At 36.8% G+C, this 15,222-nt stretch overlaps 1 protein-coding gene across 4 annotated transcripts in view; it reads right to left on the reverse strand.

Annotated features, from left to right (window-relative positions):
• Window positions 1-15,222, reverse strand: part of PDE1C (phosphodiesterase 1C) — a 651,334-nt gene that overhangs the window by 105,885 nt on the left and 530,227 nt on the right. For all 4 annotated transcript variants that reach the window (XM_003788560.2, XM_023512469.1, XM_003788562.2 and 1 more), the window contains 5 exons: window positions 14,433-14,546; window positions 12,371-12,553; window positions 10,914-10,980; window positions 6,870-6,986; window positions 4,531-4,671 (listed from right to left, as the gene is read on the reverse strand). In XM_003788560.2, coding sequence (XP_003788608.1) covers window positions 4,531-4,671; window positions 6,870-6,986; window positions 10,914-10,980; window positions 12,371-12,553; window positions 14,433-14,546 — 622 coding nt within the window. The remainder of the gene's footprint in view (window positions 1-4,530; window positions 4,672-6,869; window positions 6,987-10,913; window positions 10,981-12,370; window positions 12,554-14,432; window positions 14,547-15,222) is intronic.

Genomic DNA, 15,222 nt, shown 5'->3' on the forward strand with positions numbered 1-15,222 from the left:
TCACAACTGGAATGAGGAGTAGTGCTACCAGCATCTAATGGGTCAGGGATACTGCTAACTATTGTACAATGCATAGACAGGCAACAAAGAATTATCTGTCCTGAAATGTCAACAGGGCTAAGGTTGAGAAACCTCTAAATCCAAACTGATAGCTACTATTATCAAACATTCAACATTTTTATCCCTATGTATATAATAGATAAAACTAGTATTTTAAGTTTATAAACCCTTGGATACTAACGAGTTGTACATCTTTTCACATTTCTTTCATTGATCAAATATATTTACATACCCAGTTAATTGCCTCTTCATAGTCTTTGCTATTTGTCAACTTACTTTGTGTCATTTTCTTGATTTATTTATGTAATCTAGATACAGATCCTAATCTATGCTCTCTCTACTTCTCAAAATGCTTACTTCAGTAATTTGTTTATGATGCTTTTTTTATCCTACAGAAGTTTTTAACCTTAATGCACTCAAATTAATCAATATTTTATTGTATAACTTCTGTGTTAACATTTAAGAAAAAATTTCCTTTTCCAGGGCTATAAACATATCTTTATATTTTCTTCTAGTATCAGATCAGATTTTATTTTAGTACTTACCTCTTTAATTAATGTGTCAGATTTTGGGGTTGAATGATGTGGAGTAGAACAAAAACATTCTGTTTTTTCTATATGTATGACTTTCCCCAAAACATTTTTTGAACCAAATAATTTTCCCTATAATGTTGTCATTTGCAGGCATGTGTCCTTGTTCTCATTTGCAATTCTTTCTCCATTATACTCTAGTCATTGCCCCATTCTCACCAAGCCACTGAGACTGCCCATGTCAAGGGCCACAATGACTTCCATGTTGTCAAAGCCAATGGTCACTTCTTCATCCTTATCTTTCGTGGCCTTTGGCATTCCCCATACTGTGCACCACTCTCTTCATGAAGCACTTTCTTTCCTTGGCTTATACTCCAATGCCACTGGCCACTCCTTTTGAGTTTGTATAGTTGGCTCTAATTCGTTAGCTTCATTTCAAAACTCTGGAGGGCACCTGGACTCACTCAGAGCTCCTTCCACTTCTATGTTCACACTCTCCTTTTAAACAATCTCATCTGGTTCCGTGTCTTTATGTAACACCCACATGCCCTTGACTACGTGATATACATGCTCATCCTTGACCTATCCTGGAACTCCAGAGTCCATTTTTTTCCACTCTGCTTGGCATCTCTGTGTGGTGGCCTAATAGGTATCTTAAATGCTACATGTCTAAATGAGAACTCTTGGCTCCCCTTCTAGTCAGCCATGTTCACCAACCAAAAATTTCAATTTCTCACTTCAACGTTCCAAATCCTACCCACTGCCCACAATCCCCTTAACTCTACCTCAGAAGTAGAATTTTCCTTTCATCATCTCACCACTGTTATTCCTCATCTAGACTCCCATCATCTCCTCACTAGACCTGTGCAGCACCTCTAACGGTGCTGTTCCTACCAAGCTTGTTTCATTTCTGCTCCCTAAATAGACATAAGAAAGCCACTATCTCATGGGGACCTTTGTACTCACTCTGCACCAACTCCATTGACACACTGTTCTCAGCTCTTGGCATGGCTAAAGCCAAAAAAATCACAACTATCTCAGCTTAAATATTATCTCTGGAAAGAAGCCTTTCCTAACTATTTAATAAAATGGCCATGTTTTCTCATGTAGGTACTCTATTTTAATTCTTTGTAGAGTATGAATACTATATTCTTGTTTATTCTTCATTGGTCTCTTTCACCTGTAACTTCCCACTAGACTGTTAAGTTCCACAAGCACACTGACATAGTCTCACCCTGAGTCTTAGTCCTTTCAGATGGCTATAACTGAATACACAGACTGGTGACTTACAAAGAACAGAAATTTGTTTCTCACAGTTCTGGAGGCTGGAAAGTTTAAGATCAAAACACTGGAAGATTTAGTGTCAGATGAGGGCCTGCTTAGATGAGAGAGCCATCTTCTCACTGTGTCCTTACATAGCAGAGGGGGGAGGGAGCTCTCCAGGGTCTTTTTATAAAGGTACTAATCCCCTCTATGAGGGCTCCACCCTTATAACCTAATCTCTTCCCCAAAGCCCCACCTCCTAATATCATCACATTACATTGGGCATTAGTAGTTCAACATGGGAATTTGGGGGGAATACAACATTCTATCTATAGCACCCTGTAATAAAGTCCCCAGCATATATGTATCAAATAGATATTTGGCTTTATTTTTTGAAACTCTAATCAATTACATTGTTATACTGTATTTATTTTTTCACAAACAGCACATATTTTTATTACAACAGCTTTAGTAGATAATTTAATATCTAGGAAAGAATTATCCTCTCCACACACATTGTTTTTTTCCAGAACTGGCTCTTCTAAGGTAGTGAACTACTTATTTTACATGAATTTCAGACTCAGATGTTTCATGTTAAATTCTGTTGGAATTTTGATTGGTATTTTTTATGTCTATAGCCTATTTTGAGGAAAATTGATATCTACTTAACACTGAAGCTTCACATTAAAAAAAAATGTTATTTCCCTGCTTATTTAAACTTCTTTCCCCCTTTGATTTAGTTTTACAATTTCCTTTTTATCATTTTTGAAGTTTATTTACAGGTAATTAATAAATCTTTTTAAATTGCTGGAATGTATTTTTTTTATTATACTTGTTAATTTTCAGACAGCTCTTCTACCCACACCCTATTGAGGTCACTTACTTCATATAATATTATAGCTGTTTTATTGATGTGCTAAAGGAGATGACCACAGGATTTCCTTCCAACTTTTTTAGACATTATATTTCATTGGCTGAGACCTCCAAAAAATGCTTAACAGCAATATTACTGTGGGTATCCCTATCTTCCTTTATGTGTTCACAGAATCACCATTAAGTAGAAAGTTTGCTCTAAGAAGTCAAAAAGGTTCTCTTTGTAGTCTTCTATAATTTGAAAAATTGCTTTTTAAATAAAATTTTTAAGAAATCAACTTTATAATGAAGAATAACTGAAAAATGATCATAAACTTTGAGAAAATACTGCACTGTTTTAAGAACAACAGTTTCTAATTGTTGAACTTCCTTTATGAGATAGAGTACTTAATACTTTTGATATTTTATTCCTAACAATCAGAGCACTACTACAAAGTGGGATATTTTTCACCATTTTAAAAATGAGGACATCTTGGATCAGAGAGTCAAGTAATTTATCATAGTTCACAAACTCTAATAAGCAATTAAGCAGGGAATTATAGCCACTGTCTCTAGCTCCAAAACCCTCACTCCTCCCACCATATTCCATTTTTAATTCAGTGAGCTATTAGACCAATCCTTTCAACATGACCTGGTAGAAAGGATAACAAATGTGCCCTGGATTTATGGGCTAATTGATGACCAAAGAATGTCTATTCTGATGTCATTTATAAAGAAGATCTTAAAGTAAAATTCATAAAGAGCTGTTTTTGTCACTAACAGCTACATCTTTTTGAATGAATAGCTTGCATTAAAGCAAAGAAGGCAAAGACACAGATAGCAAGTTGAGCAGGAAAGTTAATATAATGGATTACAGAACGGAAATTTTAAAAAATCTAAATCTAAAAAGCTAGAATACTATTCAGCCATTAAAAAAAAATGGAGACTTTACAGACTTTGCATTAACCTGGAAGTGGAACACATTATTCTTAGTAAAGCATCACAAGAATGGAGAAGCATGAATCCTATGTACTCAATTTCGATATAAGGACAAATTATGACATGTTGGGGGTGAGGGAAGGGGAGAGCAGAGAGAGAAAGAAGGAGGGAGGGGTGGGGAAAGGAAGAGCAGAGAGAGAGAAGGAGGGAGGGGTTGGGGTGTTGGTGTATGCCACACCTTTTGGGGGCAAGACATGATTCTAAGAGGGACTTTATCTAACAAATGCAATCAGTATAACCTGGTTTCTTGTACCCTCAATAAATTCCCAACAATAAATTAAAAAAAAAAATCTAAAGAGCACTGAAATGTTGTTCCAAAATCAGCAAGAAAAATTTCAAATGGTTAGAAGTAAAAGATTGACATGTAGGACCAAAAATATCAACTGCACACAAATAGAATGTGCATAACCATAGTTCCTATGAAAAAGACCTAGAGGTTAAACCACACTTTGTATAACATAGTTGCCAAGTATATTCCATATAATTTCAGTATGTATGAATATCATTGTTATTGATTATACCAAGAGATTAATAGTAGCACTCTCAATATCTAAAAATACATATCTAGTTATAGTAATTATATTCTAATTGGCATAACCGCACGAGGTTATAAGTTATTACCAGGTATCTATTTGATCAAGCCCAGGGTGGAGAACATTTCAGAGGGATCCCCAAGATGTCCCATACTGGTTAGACAACTCTGGGGGAACAGGAAGTCCACAAAATAATCCACTCCTCCTGGGCTCAACCTCATCCCAATTGGAATATCCACCATAAAAATTCCTCCTCCCATCTTTTGTGTTATTTGATTTCTATCGGCACTTACCGCTACTCCTGTCTTATAAAGAAGGTAATGCACAGTCTGTGTGACATCAGCGGCATGCATTAAATTATGGTAAGGATTTTTATGTTTGCTGTATCCCACTTCCAGGGCCTCCACAAATGAGACAAGTGCAGAAATGGGGATCTGAAAGAGAGCATGAGGTTAATTAACTCATGTGTCAGCTGCAGTAAGAGAACAAGCAAAAATCTAAGGTACTGGACTGATCATATCTGGAGGATAGGATCACATGAGAAAATTAAAACTTTTTATAGCTAAGAAAAATCACTGAAGAAATCATCAGATAATTTGAATAATCTCACGGGAAGTCCCTAGGTGAGGAATAATCTGCCTTGCAAATTGTCCTTTCTTTCTCAGTTCAGAATCCCTGGGAAATGACACAGAATCATCTTGAAAACATTTAGCTTCATTCACATGTAATGATTTTTGATGTGTACGTAGAAAACTAAGTTATTGGTGACTGTGCTAATTTTTTGTATTTCTTTGTATTCATCTTTAAATACCTTCCCTTCAGCCCCAAGGAAAAAGAGATGCTACCAGGATACCAAACAATGTTGTGAACAACATCAAGGAACATCGAAATAATACTAATAATTAGTACCAGTATGTGGAATCATTTACCATTTGTAGTGTAACATGAGTGGAATGAGTCCTTCCAAACTGTGAGTCACAAACAATAAGTTTCAAGTAATAAACAGAAGATCATAGTCAGTTCCTGTTCCCATATATAACAGACTATTACATTTTAGTCATAATTTTAGTATTTTTGTTTTATGTGTCCAATTCATACAACCAATTCCTTTAAAGGGCACAGTGTTTAGGAAATGAGTATTTCCTTCAATACTGGTGGAAGCTTGTGTTTGTTTTACAATAATCTCATAACTTAATCTTTGTGTACTTTGTTTCCTCGCAAAAAAAAAATGAGATATGTTGCACAGTAAGTGCTTATTCATTTATCGAGAAATAAGAGACTTGAGCCTTTGACTACCAGTAACTCAGAATAACATTTCCCAGTTAGCCTAATGTTTTTCCATCCAAAACACAGTACCTATGGCTTCCTTTTCTATGTAGCAGAAAGTAAAGAACAATTGCAAAATACAAGCACAAAGTAGGCGCACCCTGGAAACGATCTCTGTGTTAGTTTTCTGCATCAATTCCATGGTTCAGGGTAAATTATGCAGTATAAGGCTGGAGGGAAAGGCAAGGATGTGTGTTCTGGAGATTAATAATTGTATTAGCCATGAAAAAAAATCAAGAACATTTTTCTGACATTCCATAACTTGTTCTTCTTTAAGCATATCTTCCCATGCTTACCATTTGTAGATTTTTTTTAAACTTTAAATATGTGGCCTTTGAAAGGTCCTCTATAAATTCATTATCATTTTAAAAAGAATGATAAACTAACGAACTCGAGTTCCCCGGTTGTTCTCTGGATATCCATGAACCACTGTGATGGCTGTGTGTGTATGTGCACAGGAACCCTGTTCTAAGGAAACGGTCTCCACCATCCACTGGATTTTCATGCAAGTTTCTGATGCAAAAAAAAAAATTAAGGACCTAAGGACCACCCTATATTTGGTCATGTAAGAAATGCATTCCCAAATACACAGTCCTTAGGAAAGTGATCCAGAGAAAGCATACATTGTACAGGGAAAGACTTGCATTTTCCAGAGGCTTATTCATCTGTTGAGAGAAGTCTGAGGAACTGGATGCCCCAGATGCTGGTAGTAAATACGTAGGTTCCCTTGAACATCAGCCCAACCTCAAGAGTCTGCAGTATTAGAAGGCTGAGATAGTTGAACACTGGAAAGGATTCATGCTCTTTATTTAATGTTGAAGAATTAATCTGAAGCATGAATGGCTGGAAAATATCAATGATCTGTCATAGAAGATAAGTGAGGGTATTTGTCTGAATGAGCCACACAGTGGGGGAAAGTTTATGGAGACAGCAGATGCGCACTCTGTCTCCATCACTGTCTCTCTGACCCTGGTGGTCGATAGTACACAAAGTCATACTGAAACAAGGTTTGCAGGCAGAGCCTGAGACCATGCTTAGCTACTTCAGGCTTCAGGCTGTACTTCTAGGAAGATTGGGGTCTGATCAGGTTTCTCCAACCTCTCCTCTGCCAATGGGACCCACCAATGAGGGTATAATCAAAAGTGCTCACTGCAGAGGAATTTGTAACAGTGGCTAGCCAAACCATGCTTCCTGAGTCACCCAGAGCAGTTTTCATTCTTTATTAAAAGAGTCTTAGCCCAAAAGTCATATGAGGATGAACAAATGTGTGTACTTTATATATTTTTCTTTTTAATGAGGTACCAACCTTGAAACGGCTGATCAAATCATAGCGTGTGAGTAATTCATAGAAAATAAACTTCAGTGCATGGTCCCCACTTGCCTCATTGAGAGAAAAGACATCAAAGGACCACTTGTCCACATCCTGTAGAACAGGGCATGAGAAAGAACACATTAGCCCACAGTTGCTTACACATCCACCAATCTCCCCATTTTCAGGTCTGCCTACAGCTTTCATTAAGGTTTCACAGCTCAAGACTTGAACACCCTTTCCACTCTCAAACTTCTTCCAATCTGGCAGTCTTACCTGGTATTTACTGTTACAACATTAAACAGTCTTATTGCTAATAATGATAGACACAGTTTACTGAGTGCCTTCTATAGGATAGACATTAGAGTTAGTGATAGATATATCAGAAAACAACTGTAAGTGATAGGTAATATTGATCTTATTTTACAGATGAAAAAAGCAATGTTACCTAATTTCCTGAGAGCCATCAGGAGTTAGTGCTAGGGACAGAGGTTGGACCAGAACCCAAACACAATTTGGATGACTTAAAGTCAGGCTCTTTCCATGCAGCCTGCAGGTGCTAAATTCATAATGGTCTAAGGTGCTTCCCTTCTCTTAACTAAGCTCCAACCCCTTGACACCATCCAATCACTTCCTTGTACTCTACAGTTGAGAAGGTTAACTCATTTAAAAGTGTTTAGAAACACACACGATATGGAATACAGAATAGTATCTCACATCAATCTAACCTGCTGGGCTGAAAATAAAGAGAAAGAAAGCATTCATTTCACAGCACAGAAAAATGCTATCATTTCCAGAGTCACCAACCTAAGATCGTGTCTTCAGATTTGTATGTCATTTTATTGAAAATAGTAAAAGGAAAAACCTAAACTGAACACACACTTTAATCACCATCCATGAAGTTTAAAGTCTTCTTTGCCCATAAATAACATGTAAATAAATATAGTCTGATGAGGCCTTTGAGTTGTCACAACCAACTACTTGTAGCTATGTTAAACAAAAGTGTATTGGTGTATTTAACCAAATAGCTAAAGCAATAGTTGTTTGGTTTTTCATCACATCAACAGCCTCACTTTCTGTAGTTAAATAAAATGCATTGAGTGGAGCTTGACAATAAGGATCCATGTTAGACCACACTAAGGACAGGCAAGGCATCAGATGAGTACCCTGGTGAAAACCTTGGCTTTCATGAATGACTTTCACTCCAGCCTTCACCACATCCCAACATAATTCATCCATCCCAGTCTTGTCCCTCCAAATGTTCTAACCAACAACAAATTCATCCCAAGGCCATCAAGGGTCTCTCTTATGAATGTCAGGGGAACAGTTTTTGGGGAAAATGGAATTGTATACAGGGAAAATCAAACTTTTCCAAAAGGGTTTCAAATGAATTGTTCCAACTCACACTTACTGGTAACTCACTTTGGTCCTCAATAATTGCCCCTCTGTTAAAATGATGAAAGGAGTAGCTGCAAGGGCTGAGCACATTTTCTATTACCATGAAAATGAAGGTATCATCATAGCAAAAAGATTTATTCTGAATATCAGGACAGAAGAATGAGTAAGTAGAAACAATAAAATGAATGTTCTCTCTGGCCTCTCATTTAAGGAAAGGTTAACTGTGGTTCTTAAATTTTAATCTTCTTCAGAACCACTTGAGGGGCTCACCGATTCTCAGGTGGGAGACTCGAAAGAATACTATGTGCAGGATGGAATCTGCATCTTTATAAGCTCTCAGTTTAACTGCCTTAAACCATTCTGTCTCTTTTACATAATTTTGTCCAAGAAAATTCCCATGGGGAAATCTACATGCACTTCCTGTTAGTCTAACTTAAGGAAGCCTGAACCTCCTCCCGTTTTAAACCTGGAGTCTATCCAAGGTGTTGCTTCCTGAGTCATGGGACAGACAGATGCCCTTCTAAGAGCACCGGGTCTATGTTTCCAACTGACTCACTTCAGAAGACAAATGCCTTAAATTAGAAGCTTTTATATATGTGTGTGCATGTATATATGTATATAATGGAAAAAATGAAAAGAGCGTAATGCAACACATTTCAAATTTAGAGACTGGTAGTGGTTAATTAGTCTCTTACTTAATTGTCACTTTGTGCCACGTTCTTACATTAACTGCAAAGGTTAACACGACAATAGCATAATGGTTATTTTGGTGAATTATATTCTCTCAGTCTATGGGGAAAAATTCTATAATAGAAAAAAATAGTAGTGATTCCATATGAACTGCTGGAAATGAAGTGGAAATAATAATTTTTCTAACAGGTACTATATAAAAGAAGAAGAAAAAACGAATCTATTTCTGTGTTCTTTCTAACTCACAGCAAATAAAACCAGAGTCTGGGGAAGTAGAAAAATATTACATCATAAAACAGCGTTGAACTTCCCCAGTAAACAGGTGACAAGGCCCAGAGAAACAGAAGTTTTAGCCTTAATGCACATATCACTCATACATGCAGAGAAATGTAGCGATTTAGAGAACTAGTACTTACTCCTTGACTCAATAATCTAAGTACCTTTCCTAAATACAACATGCGTGCATTTGAGATATTTTCCCCCTAAGTATAAAATAAATTCATGCACATCACAGGCTGTTTCATGTTTTTTCAGTTATTCTGCAAAAAAGGGACTTTAATTTAGAGGAAACATTTTCATAAATGTCTTGCTACCAGTATACCCATTTGTATTTACGTTCATGATGAAAGAAGAAATTAAGGACAGAAGATGTTTTTAATGTTTCTAAGACTCTCATTGAATATTTCAGGTTCAGTTATAGAAATCGATGAAACTTCATAGTGGGTGCTATGAAACATCAGATGGCATGAAGTGTTCACTGATCCAAATGGGGAATATCCCTGTAGATTGCACTGATGTGATCCCCACATCAGCATGGAGATTAAAAAGAGCAAGAGAAACAATCATCTTGTTGTGCCTTTCCAGAGAATCCTTCTTGCTCTTAAGATAAATTTTCTTTTGTTTTAAATGAGTTTTCTTAAGAGATAGAAAAAGGAAGAATGAGAATCTATACATATATGGTCTTGCAAATTCACCTAGTGAATGTTTCTGAGATATGACTTGAAATTAATCAAGAAGCAGCCCAACCCCATTTCCATGAATAGGTAATCTGTCTCCTAAAAATATCATCAGATAATACATTTTTCAGGTTTCAGAGAAAAATAGCCAAAGTCAAGATGCTACAATGTCCTTGAGCAAATGGACGAACTCCATGTGTGGACACCTGTGTGTCCTGGGCCCAGCACAGCCCCACCTTGGCCTGCAGAAGCCAAATGAGATTCCACACACCTCAAATACCCTCAGGCCACTGGATCTGAAACAACACCTGCCTACAGGAAGGCATTCATTTGGGGACTTATACACTCTGCAATTCTAAGAGCTTGCCTGATTGGGAGTAATTCTGTAGAATTTAGCCCATTTAAACCCAAATATATGCATGACTCCCAATGAAACATTTGGCTCAGTGAGAGTCTTGGGACAACAGAAGGACATATAGAGGGGACAAGGGCTCAGGGACTATGCACTCATGTAGTAAAATGTTACTCAGATCTTACTGTATGCTGGAGACTCTGGTACCAGGACTTAGTTCTGTCTTTAAATAACTCAGTCTTTTTAAAATCTCACTAAATCTTGTTTTTTCATCAATAAAATGGACTTGGGGTAAGTAATAACACAATTACAATCATTAAAGATCTTTCCAATGTTGAATACATGTAGCCGTATTATATTTGATCTCCTATGGTCAGATGAATCTCCTAATGTCAGGGCACTGTGTAAAACTTAAACTACTTTAGAGGAATACGAATACAATGAAATACACACAGAGTTGTCTTTTAAAAAATTAGGAATAGGAAGGCTGAAAAGGTAGTGATACTACTAGAACAGATAAGAAAATGATAGTAACAGAATAAAGTCAGAAAAAGAACTGTAAAGACTCTTATTTTCTAACAACAAACTTAAGTGTAATTTTTGCAAGGTGTCATGTACATTATAAAACCTTCTCGTTGGTATTACCTTTAATGCTTCAATAACAGCTGGTGGGTAACTCAGTCCAACCATGTTCGAAGTCCGTCTATACATTCTGCAAAATCACAGTGGAAAAATGCAATGTGATATCTTACAAAGAAGGACTAGCAGTCTACAGACTTATACTAAGTATTGACAAGTGAGAAGTCATGCTGCTGGTGACTCAAACAACTTAAAATCTTCTTTGACATTTTTCATAGTTATTCAAGTAGTCTAGGTGCTAAATTCAAAAGAAATTAAAGGAATCACAAATATGTGAATGACTGGGGAGAAAATTAACTTTATGTACCCTATATTGGAAATCAAATTATTAAATGAGTCACCCCTTTGCCAGAATGAATTATAGTACAGCCCAGGCAGTATTCAGTGTAGTAATTTAACCTGAATGAAGTGCAATCCACTTAGAAGAGCTTGTTCTTTAGAACTGTCCAAAATATGGGCTAGGTGTGGTGGCTCATGCCTATAATCCTAGCACTCTGAGAGGCAGAGGCAGGCGGATTGCCTGAGCAAGAGCAAGACACCGTCTCTAAAAACAATAGCCAGGTATTGTGGTGGAAGCCTGTAGTCCCAGCTGCTCCAGAGGCTGAGACCAGAGAAATGCTTTGAGATGGCTGTGAGTTATGACGCCACAGCACTCTATGGAGGGCGACAAAGTAAAACAAGAAAAAATAAAAGAACTGTCCAAAACAAGAAGGAAAAATGTCCCCTAACTTTGAACTCACTGTGACATTTCTAAAACATATAATTGTACAATAAATATTGTAGGAAAAATATATCCATCTCTGGAATCTATTTTTGGAGAGAGGGTAGGCGATTTGATTTCAAAGAACAAAAAGAAGGGTCTAATAAAACTGAAGGGTCATGGGGAACTTGAACCTCTTAAATGAACGGTCCTTCTTGGGTCAGCAACCTCAAAGAATCCTTGACCAATTCCAAATGTAAACAGTATCCATATAGTTCAAAGGTCAATGAACTGGATGATTTCCTTCTATAAAACTTATAGAACTAATCTTCCCTGGTTGACCAAAAGAATTCTGAGCAAAAGCAAAGCTTGTCCTAATGATGTTACAGAGATCACAACAGATATGTTTTTATTATCTCTCATTCAGGACTATTTCTACTACCATGTTTCCCCAAAAATAAGACCTACCCAAAAAATAAGCCCTAGCAGGATTTCTATGCATTTTTTAAATATAAGCCCTACCCCGATAATAAGACCTAGTGTATCTGCATAGCCATGCCATGCATTTCAGCATGGACAGTAAGACATCCCCTGAAAATAAGCCCTAGTGTGTCTTCTTGAGAAAAAAATAAATATAAAACAGTGTCTTATATTCAGGGAAACATGGTACTATGTAATTTTCAGTATTTATAAAAATGTCAAAACTATATCCAAGCAGATTCTGGTGCTTGGGTCACCGAATGACAATAAGTGATGTCTTTACCTTTCCACAAATATCCCAGCCTGCACTGCGTGGACGATGCTCTTGAACCTGGGCTTCTCCTCGCTCCTCCGGAGCATCATCCCCATTTGCCGAGTGAAGGTGGAGGCCAGCCAGTCTCGGACCTCAGAAGGCACTGCATCCGACTGAATGTCACTAAGCTCATCCTCCGTATCCAGGAGTCGCCTGAACATAAGAAACGGAGCCAGGACAGAGATTAAATCTGAAGTTAGAGCTCTCTGTTCAAAGCAGCTGTTCCTTTCTGCCTCACCTGTATGCAGATGCAAAGAAACCAAATTAAATCACTCACAAGAAATACAGCACCTGTTTTGTAAGACTTGTGAACCCTCGCCATCTGTATTTCAGGGTGGCTCTCTCTACCAGACTGCTCAAAGGGACAAAGGAACAGAAGGGATCAGGGATTCAAATACCCTCCTCACCAGCTCCATGGGTGGCAGATCCACTGCACTCAAGGGCACCCAGTATCTTTTTTCTTACAAGGTCTGTGAAATCTGGATGGAATTTAAACCTTACACTTAAAAATATGCTCACAAGAAGCCTCAAATTATTTCACAAATAGACCATGTGGCATTATTTTGTTAAAAAAAAAATGGACACTTAAAGAATTAGCAAAGTGTTAACTCAAATCACAGCAATCTAGTCTTCTGAAGTAATGATCAGAAGTGATGTCAGTTGATATGCTTTCTCGTTTGACTGGACGTTACAGAAATTTAAATGTCAAAATTCAAGCAAAATTTTCAAAATAATGCACTTGTTTAATTTGAACACAATGATTTAAGTTATCTAACAGGTTTTAGCTGATGCTTCAAATTTATTCATAGGTTAGACCACTAGAAAGAAATGTTAGTAGTAATGCTATAATAAAACCTAAATTATATTCTATACTTATATTAATCCCCGCTAAAAATAAATAACAATATTAGGTATCAATGAAAGGTGTTTGGGTTCCCCCATACCTTTAGATGCATTGACTGGGGGGAAGGGAATAAAACATAACATTGGGGGAAAACTGTGATATCAAATGTCCTTAAATTAGGAAGGAAGCATGTTACACACACAAAAACCCAACATATAATCTTTAGATAACAGAGAAATACTTTCAGATTGGAATTCGGCAAAGAAAAGTAAGACATACTGACAGAAAAGCCCATCTGAATTAAGAAAAAAAATACCCCAAACTTTCACACTCAACATTTTTCAGAGGAAAAGCAATTTTGTTACTTTCAAATGCATTTAGTAAGTGGAACTGCATTAATACTTTTAGATAATTTAAGTGAAAAAAGTCTATGAAAGAAAATCAGTAACACACATAAGATTGAAGAAGGAAAGCTGGGCGCATAAGAGAATAAATGCTCCCCCATCACTTTAGGAGCCTCTGTTTACTGATGGATATTGTGAATTAAAAAAAAAAATGTAGACTAACACTAACAGTATGCAATAGTTAGAATGGAACTCTATGTTTAATTTTAAAAATCTATAGCCCAAGAATATGGGGAAGGGGGAAAGGGAGGGGAGGGGAGGGGGGAGGATGAATGGAGGGAGGGTTATGACCACACCTATGGTCCATCTTACAACAGTACATGTGAACCTTTCTAAATGTAGAATATAAATGCCTTAACACAATAACTAAGAGGAAGCCATGAAGGCTATGTTAACCAGTTTGGTGAAAGTATTTCAAATTGTATATAAAACCTGCACACTGTGCCCCATGACTGCATTCATGTACACAGCTATGATTTAATAAAAAAAAAAAAAAAACTTACTAGGTTTTTAAAAATAACTTTTTCTTCTCTTACATTATCTCATTTTATTGTCTTAATGGCCATATGAAATATGTCCTGGTGGCTCCTTTTATTAAGGACAAGGTACAGAGATTAAGTCAATTGTTCAAATCTATCCCATTTGTCTGTGGAAACTAAAGGTCTAGGACTATTAATTTAATTTTAAGGTTACCTAGTATGTGCCATGGGGGACAATTTCAGAAAAGCCATTTAACAGAAAATTTATCCTCACTATTGTTATTACTTGTCATTTTTTAGCTTACCTGGTTTCATCAATGTATACAGACTCAAGCACTGTGGCTGCATATTCCAAATTCTTCTTAAGATCTACCACCGAAGCCTCCCCTCTCTCTAATTGTTTGACCAAAGACCGTAACCTAGGGGAAAAAAATTATGATTTTATTTGAATAGAGAAAACAACGAATAACCCTACAATTATGGTGATACATTTTCCAGTCACTGAATGTCCTTGTTTATTAGAACATAGCCAAAAGAAAAATAATTATTGGGCCAAAAGAGCAGGTTATAAAACAAATGCATGTGTTTTTACCATTTTAAAGCAAAAATAAAATTTTTTTCATCAACCAAGCACTAACCATCTTCAATACTTTTTATCTACCTCATTTTTATGAGTTCCTAAATTATCAATAATTTACTTTCTCTCAAATTTTTATCTTTTTTTGTTCTAACTGGAGGTAGTAAAGCATGATCAATAATAAAGAATGAAAAAAATATCCTGGATGGATCTTTAAAAGTAGGCAAAAGGGTCAGCTCTATAAAACTTTCCAGGAATTTCAACAATGTAAAAAGACAAATGAGATTAGATTAAGAATAGTCTCTACCTGACTTAAGAATGTCTAACATAGGCTCGGTGCCTGTGGCTCAAGCAGCTAAGGCACCAGCCACATACACCTAAGGTGGCGGGTTTGAATCCAGCCTGGGCCCACCAAACAACAATGTCAGCTGCGACCAAAAAAATAGCCAGGCATTGTGGCAGGTGCCTATGGTCCCAGCTACTTGGGAGGCTGAGGCAGGAGACTTGCTTGAGCCCAG

The sequence above is a fragment of the Otolemur garnettii genome, unplaced genomic scaffold (assembly GCF_000181295.1).
Source record: "Otolemur garnettii isolate 467f Iridium unplaced genomic scaffold, OtoGar3 scaffold00028, whole genome shotgun sequence".
Lineage (NCBI taxonomy): Eukaryota > Metazoa > Chordata > Mammalia > Primates > Galagidae > Otolemur > Otolemur garnettii.